The sequence below is a fragment of the Phoca vitulina genome, unplaced genomic scaffold, assembly GCF_004348235.1.
Source record: "Phoca vitulina isolate PV1807 unplaced genomic scaffold, GSC_HSeal_1.0 scaffold77, whole genome shotgun sequence".
NCBI lineage: Eukaryota > Metazoa > Chordata > Mammalia > Carnivora > Phocidae > Phoca > Phoca vitulina.
In genome coordinates this window covers 5,146,991-5,155,339 of record NW_022589780.1, presented here as the reverse complement: position 1 = coordinate 5,155,339, position 8,349 = coordinate 5,146,991, and the positions used below count along the sequence as shown (strand labels likewise).

The 8,349-nt window shown below is 38.4% G+C and overlaps 1 protein-coding gene across 3 annotated transcripts in view; it reads left to right on the top strand.

The window, feature by feature from the left end:
• The window catches only part of HEPH (hephaestin), an 88,990-nt gene that overhangs the window by 2,315 nt on the left and 78,326 nt on the right, over positions 1 to 8,349 (top strand). For 2 of the 3 annotated variants that reach the window (XM_032393858.1, XM_032393856.1), the window contains exons 2-4: positions 3,976 to 4,181; positions 6,003 to 6,247; positions 7,817 to 8,029. In XM_032393858.1, the coding sequence (XP_032249749.1) occupies positions 3,976 to 4,181; positions 6,003 to 6,247; positions 7,817 to 8,029 (664 nt within the window). The remainder of the gene's footprint in view (positions 1 to 3,975; positions 4,182 to 6,002; positions 6,248 to 7,816; positions 8,030 to 8,349) is intronic. The other variant, XM_032393857.1, reaches the window with a different exon arrangement.

The following is an 8,349-nucleotide window of genomic DNA, read 5'->3' as shown; positions in this document are numbered from 1 at the left end:
TTTCTTTCTTTCTTTCTTTCTTTCTTTCTTTCTTTCTTTCTTTCTTTCTTCTTTTTCTTTCTTTCTTCTTTTTCTTTCTTTCTTTCTTCTTTCTCCCAGGACTCTTGCTTACCTTACCTATTTCATTTCATTTTTTTTTTTTTTACCTTTCCCTTGATTTTTCTTCCTCAGTCTGGCCTTTCTTTAAGACTTCCTTCTATGGACTCAGCTGAGAGACAACAGCCCTGCCCAAATGAAAAGTTTACATAAGGATTTACATCCTTTATCTCATCAAATTTCCATAGCAAACAAATGAGGAACCCAAAGCAGAGATTATCTCCATTTAAGAGATCATCACCATGTATGGCTCAGGATATTAGGTGATACAACTAATACATGATGTCATACAACTAATACATTAGGATTCCAGAACTAGAATCTGTGAAACTCTTACCCAGGGTAGTTTTATCTCTAGGTAAGTGAGTTTAAGGCACAATAGCTTTGCTGGCATCTTTATGAAATGGAAGTTTAAATGAGGCCTATGTTATATCCAGACTTTTATTGAACCAAGGACACCCCCTTCCTGTCAAGGGTTACCTTATGTGGGACTATATTTAAACACATGTAAATGCACCTATGTTTTATCACTGAATGTGAGTATTGGCAGAGTGTGAGAGCCTAAAATAATTCTTTGAGAGCTCTTTATGTAAAACATTTTTTGTAGTTCTGCATTTTTGCATTTCATTATATTCTCAAACATTCATGACCCCCAAAATGTAAGAACTATATAGGGCTGCTCCATTATATTATAAGTAGGAAAACTCAGGCTTACTAAGGTGAATTGCTGAAAGTCACTCTTTGAAATCAGTGGCAAACTTGAACCAGAGTCAACTGGTGGGAAAATGTATGTTTGTGTCACTTTTATGGCACTCTAGTGGTAGCTGTTTATGGTATACCTACAGAGCCCCCATAACCATTTTTGGCAATAGATACACAAAGACTTCTAAGACATGACATCCACCTTCAAAGAGTTTATAGTCCAATCTGGGAAATAAAGACAATTCATGAACCAGCTCACAGAAAGGTAACAAAGCAGTTGGGTGTTATAGAGAATAAGTAGTCTTTCAGAGGACACTGATATGGAGAGCCTACAAGAGGCCTTCTGGGGAAGTTAAGATTTAAGTTAGCCCTTAGAGTAAAAATATAGAACATATGGTGTGTCAGGAGACAGTAAAGATAAATAAACTGTAGCCAGGTGGGAGAAGGAGAAGTAAACCAGCAGTTACTTTCTGTTATGTTCTAAACACGAATTGTACTGGGACCTTTTCATGTAAGTTTTCTAATTTATTTCTCCAAGGTTGACATTATTATAAATATTTTATAAGTAAAAAAACAAGTTTAGGGTGGTAAAGTATTACCCAAGTCTACACAACTGGTCAGTGGGAGACCCAGGTTTTGGAAAGAAAAACCCAGGAACTGGTCCTCCTCTATATCAAGAGCTTTCTGACAAATGTCATATGGAAACTGGGAATTAATACTTGGGCCACTGTTGTGTGTTGAAGGGCCTGAGATTTTGTAGGGGTGTCTATTGTTCTGTTTATTAACCAAGGTAAATATCTAGGCCTAGCCAGGGTAAATATCCAGGAATTTCCTGTCCATATGTGAGTCTATGCATACCTTTGATTTTCTGTTTTTTTTTTTAAAGATTTTATTTATTTATTTGACAGAGACAGCGGGAGCAGGAACACAAGCAGGGGGAGTGGGAGAGGGAGAAGCAGGCTTCCCGCTGAGCAGGGAGCCTGATGTGGGACTCGATCCCAGGACTCCGGGATCATGACCTGAGCCGAAGGCAGATGCTTAATGACTGAGCCACCCAGGCGCCCTGATTTTCTATTTTTGATTAATAGTCCCTATCTCATGTGTTTAGGACTAGAATTTAGTGAAATAACTTATATAAACCACTGAACATGGTGTTTAGTATACAGTAATCTCTCAATGAATGGTAGCTTCCGTAATTATTATCCTTATCATGAATGGTATCAATTAGATGTAACTCTTCCTATATGAGTATGTATGTCTGTTTCTAGAAGTGATTATAACAACATGTGGTTGCATATTTCAGAGTGTATGGGGCTTTCCCAGATATAGCTATGGCTATGAGCATATGCATATTCTCTGTGTATATATGTATGTGAGTGTGCAAGTCTATTTTGTGGAAGGTGGTATAGTATAGTGATCAAGAACATAGACATTAAAGTCATACCTTCTGGGCTCACAAACCAATTTTACTGATTGCTAATGAGGTGACCTTGGGCAAATTACTTTATACTTCTGTAGTTTCTTCTTCTGTAATATAGGGAAAATAATGGCATATGCTTCATAGTGTGGTTTTCATGATTAAATTATTTAATCTATATAAAACACATAGAATAGTGTCTGGCTTGCCATGCACACACAATAATATTGATTTATTATTATTATTATTTTAAGATTTTATTTATTTATTTGACAGACACACAGTGATAGAGGGAACACAAGCAGGGGGAGTATGAGATGGAGAAGCAGGCTCCCCACTCAGCAGGGAGCCCGATGTGGGGCTCGATCCCAAGACCCTGGGATCATGACCTGAGCTGAGGCAGACGTTTAACAACTGAGCCACCCCTGTTGTTGTTGTTATTATTATTATTATTATTATTATTATTATGAAAGTAATAAGGCTCTGTGTGACAGTGTGATTTTATATGTGGATGCAAGTGTGTGCATTTCTGGTTTTAATTAAGACTACATGCACTTATGTCTGCTTTTAGATAAGACTGCATGTACTTATGTATATGTGTATTTATATTATTGTCTGTGTTTCTGGGTTTGACTGTAGCTGTGTATAATTTGACTGAATGCTTCATCTCATCCCCAAGAAGTCTAGCCTTTTGGCTGATGTACTGGAATGAGAGGCTAGAGACTCAGTTCTGACTCTGACTCGGGATTGGTCTAATGAAATGGGTTTGTGCATAGCAGAGAACCAGCAGAGAATATTTCTTCTGAGACGTTAATATTTGCCTCACATATTTTCACTTGTTTTCTTTCATTATTCACTCTTTTTGAGGCATAACACACATGCAGAAAAGTGCACAAATGTTAAATTCATAGCTTAATATATTTTCACAAACTGAATACACCCATGTAACCAGTATGTAGATCAAGAAACATAACATTACCTAGAAGCCTTTATCCTCTTCTTTCCTCAGTCACTTATCCCTTCCTAAAGGGCAAACACTATTCTGGCTTCTAACAGCATAGATTAGTTTTGCCTGATTTTGTACTTTACATAAATGAAATCATACAGTATGTATTCTTTTATCTGGTTTCTGGTGTCTTTTTTCTTTCTGCAACATTACATTTGTGAAAGACATCTATATTTTTATTTGTAGTCGTAGTTTGTTCATCATCATTGTTATATACAATTCCATTGTATGAATAAAATACAATTTAGTCATTCATTCTAGTGTTCATGGACATTTTGGCTATTTCCATTTTTAGGTCTATGAACATTCTAGTAAATGTTTTTTGGTAAATTATCATTTGTTTTGAAACAATTCATGGAGGATGGAAAGTGGCAACAAAGGAAAAAGGCATAGGGAGAATTGGTGACTTGATTTAGGCACCAAGTGAGTCAGTGGCCTAATCAGGTTTCTGGTGCCTGTTTCCTGATTCTTGGGCCAGAGTACATTCTTCCTTTTATGCTTCTGAAGGAACTGTGTCCAGGCTTCTAATCTGAAAGAAGTGATGCATAATTATCACTATAAGTGACTTTTCAACTTTGCTCTCCGAAGTCCAATGTACGCAGATCATTGAATGTTTCTTGAACTGAAATGTATGAGGTAAGGGAGAGATTCTGGGCTAATTGATTTTTGCTTTCTCAGGCACTTGGTTTGGCTCTTGCCTCTTTAGTTTTCCAGACACATGCAAAGCCCTTCTGTTTTCTTTCTTTCATTCCAGCAGCTATTCATTTGCCAGTTTCCCAGAGTAATGTGGGCCATGGAAGCAGGCCATCTCATCTGGGCTCTGTTGTTGATGCAACCTTTGTGGCCCCATCTGACTGAAGGGGCCACTCGAGTCTACTACTTGGGCATCCAGGACGTGCAGTGGAACTATGCTCCCAAGGGAAGGAACGTCATCATGAACCAGACTCTGGACAATGACACGTATGTTTAATCATTTGTGGAATTATAGCTGGAGTTGGTGGGGGGGGCACCCTTGAGGTCAGGAAGTAGCCTTTTGAAGATCTTTTCTCAGGGTGTGTCAGCAGCCGGCTCCTGATCTCCATGGCCATATACCCAGTGGTACATTTGCTGGTAAGAGTGTTAGTTGACTCAGGAGACAGAAACCTACATGGAGTCTGCTTTTCCACACTGAGGTGCCTCAGCATTTTTAGGGTCCTAAAAGTAATTCCATATTCTCTTGATTTTAAAATGATATCTATAACACTTTCAAAAAAGAAAAAAAACATGAAATATATACAGTATTTATAAGATGTGTGTGATGGAACTATGCTCCTATAGTTGAGTGGAACTACATTGATTTTGGATATGTGAAAATGTGAAAAAATATGGTAAGCCTCAGAATCAAGGAAATAATAGTAATAGCTATCACTTATGTAACAGTCTCTCTGTGACAGTCACCATACTAGGAATTTACATACTTTCTCTCACCTAATTCTCACAAAAGCTTTAGGAGGTGAGTATGAATATCCTCATCTTACAGATGAGAAAACTGAGATTCAAGCCCAAGTCCTACAGCTAGTAAATGGAAGAGCTGGAATTCAAGCCTGGGTAATGTGGATGCAAAGCTAGTACTCTTCTCACCATTCTGCCTTTCACAGATTCCATAAGATTAACCTTTCTTAATCTTAGAGGCTTGCTGATGTTCCACAAATATCTGTTAAAAAGAATATATTAAAGAATCTTTTGTGATCTTGAATCACTTTGCCTCCCCAAAGCCTCAGAATTTTCCAAAGTTGACTGTAATATCTCAGAGCTCTCTAGGATGTATTAAAGTAAGAAAAGCAGCTTTTTTTTTTTTTTTTTTTTTACAAACCACCTTCTGGTCCATCTAGTTTTGGAGTAACAGAGTCTTTTTATCAGAGGTGTCCTTGAGGGATAACTTCATTATCTTCCATCCCCAATACTTTGAAATAATAGTTAGCATTTATTAAGCTTTTACTATTTTCCAGGCACTGTCCTAAGCTCTTTATGTATTTTAATTTTTTTAGTCACCAGTATTGACTGTCTGAACTTGGTACCATGATTATGTCCATTTTACAGATGGGAAAATTGTGCATAAAGTAGTTAAGTAACTGGCTCAAAGTCCCACAGAGTTGGAAATGGTAATACGGGCATTTAATCAAGTCATCCCGGCTCCGGAACTTGTGATCTTAACAACTATGCTATAAGATCTCTCATATATAGCAAGATGACGCAAGGTCAGGCCATATGGATTGGGAGTTGATCACTTAAAAAGAGTCAGTCCATATTTGATTGTCTCCCCATTACTATATATTAGGTGGAACTATGTGAAATTGCCTTTTTTGGAGGTTAAAAGTGGTCAAATATCAGCAATTTTATATGCTTTATTTTTTAAAAGATTTTTTTTATTTATTTGAGATAGAGAGAGCATGAGCAGGGGGAGGGACAGAGGGAGAGGGAGGAGCAGACTCCCCGCTGAGCAGGGACCCCCCCCCCCAAAGCAGGGCTCGATCCCAGGACCCTGGGATCACGACCCAAGCCGAAGGCAGGCGCTTAACTGACTGAGCCACTCAGGTGCCCCAATTTTATATGCTTTAATTTAATGCTTCCCATTGTCTAAAAGTTAGACTCTAACCTGTGTTTTGATCAGTACAATCTCATTTTCCCTTGTTTTGCCCTAAACAAAAATAGACATTTTTGGTCAGCTTCATGTGGAAAAGAACTCTCCAGAGTTTTGAAGACTGTGGCAAAATTCTGAGTCTTTCTCTTCTTCCTTCCCAGAGTAGCTTCCAGCTTCCTAAAATCTGACAAGAACCGGATAGGGGGCAGTTACAAGAAAACCATTTATAAGGAATACAGAGATGGTTCATACATGGATGAAATGGTCCAGCCTGCTTGGTTGGGCTTCTTGGGGCCAGTGTTGCAGGCTGAAGTGGGAGATGTCATCCTTATCCACCTGAAGAATTTTGCCACTCGTCCCTACACCATACACCCCCATGGCGTTTTCTATGAAAAGGACTCAGAAGGTAAATCAGACCAACCTTTCTTTCTCCTGTCCACAATAAATTTTCTTTTACTAATATTTGAGAAAGAGGAGCTAGGAATGAGAGTAGACTTTTTTCTCCTTATTGATCTGAGGTAGGAGGGGCACTCCCAGAAAAACTGGTAACTAACGTTATCACTTCTGCTATTCATACGCTATGACTTTGGGCAAGCCACTTCCCCTCTCTGGGCCTCATATTCTTCATTATGTATATGGAGATTCAATCTGCCTTTTATCACAAAGAATTACTTGAAGGACATTTCCACAAAGTATTTGGCTGTGCTTTGGAAAGAGAAATGTGTGCTGTGAATGTAAGGGAAGGCTATTCTAGTGTCATGGTCTTCTGAAAGGTCCATTTTTTTTTCTTAAGAGGAAGTTCAGTTTACTAATCTGTATCCCCCATCCAATGGCCCATAATGACACAACAGTGAGTGACGGGAGTAGAAAGGGAATCCAGGTTTTGACTGGGCCACTAACTCCTGTATAGCCTCGGACAAGTTATTTTTCCTGTTTTCTCCTCCATAAAAAGGGTAAGTGGACCAACTGATCATTAAGTTGGCTTCATTTATAAAATTTTAATTCTAATATAGTTAACATACAGAAGTTATATTAATTTTAGATGTACAATATAGTGATTCAACAATTCCATACCGCAACCAGTGCTCATGACAAGTGCCCTCCTTAATCTTCATCACCTATTTCACCCATCTCCCCACCCACCTCCCCTCTGGTAACCATCAATTTGTTGTCTATAGCTAAGAGTCTATTTCTCAGTTTGTCTCTTTTTTTTCCCTTTGCTCATTTGTTTTATTTTTTAAATTCTACATATGAGTGAAATTATATGGTATTTGTCTTTCTCTGACTGACCTATTTTGCTTAGCGTAATGCTCTCTAGCTCCACTCATGTCATTGAAAATGGCAAGATTTCATTCTTTTTTATGGCTGAATAATATTCCATTATATATATATATATATATATATATATATATATATATATATATATATCTCACATCCTTATCCATTAATGGATGGACACTTGGGTTGCTTCCATAATTTGGCTATTGTAAATAATGTTGCTATAAACATAGGGGTGTATGTACCATTTAGAATTAGTATTTTTGTATTTTGGGGGGTAGATACCCAGTGGTGTGATTATTGGATCATAGCATAGTTCTATTTTTAATGTTCAGAGGAACTTAAGTTGGCTTTAGATTGAAATTCTGTAATCGTCTGCTTTCTGTTTCCAAAGTGAGTGCTTGAAGGGGGGAATTCTGTCTTCTTTCTCACTTCTATGGCACTGGTTTTGTACTAGGATACTATTAGATCAGGCTGTGAAGCACTTTCCATGGCCACAGCTCCTTTTCCAATGGCTGTCACCTCTCCACCCATAGCTGATGTGAGGTCTGGGATTCTTTGGCTGGATATTACCTGAATATGTACACTCAGGTTGTGAGGAACACTGTCTCATATGTCAGCTCTCTCTTGGCTTCTATAGCTGCCAGGCTCCCTCTCACTCACCCTGAGACTGGGCATGTGCAATTTCATTTTCTAGGCTCCTTATATCCAGATGGCTCCTCTGGTCAGCTAAAAGCTGATGATTCTGTTCCTCCGGGAGGCAGCCACATTTACAACTGGACCATTCCAGAAGGCCATGCACCCACTGATGCTGACTCAGCATGCCTCACCTGGATCTACCATTCTCATGTAGATGCTCCACGAGACATTGCAACTGGCCTCGTTGGACCCCTTATCACGTGTAAAAGAGGTACAGGCCCCATAGGGAGCTACTGAGATGCAGTGTGGGATATCTACAGGAAGCGGTGATGTAACTGAATCACCTACATATTGAACAGCAACCTGAAGGGATGTTAATTCAGCACCCTTGTTTATTAGCAGGAATAAACCCTGCTAAACTTTTTTCCACTATTTTTCCCTATTTCATTACCTTTAAATCTTTAATATTTTCTTATTTCATTTTAAAACCTTGAATTAGTAATGATGGGAGTCAAACCACATAAAAGTAAGACATGTGATAAGAGTTTAAGTGTGGTTAGGATCAAAAGTATAGCCATCGGTATTTGGGGA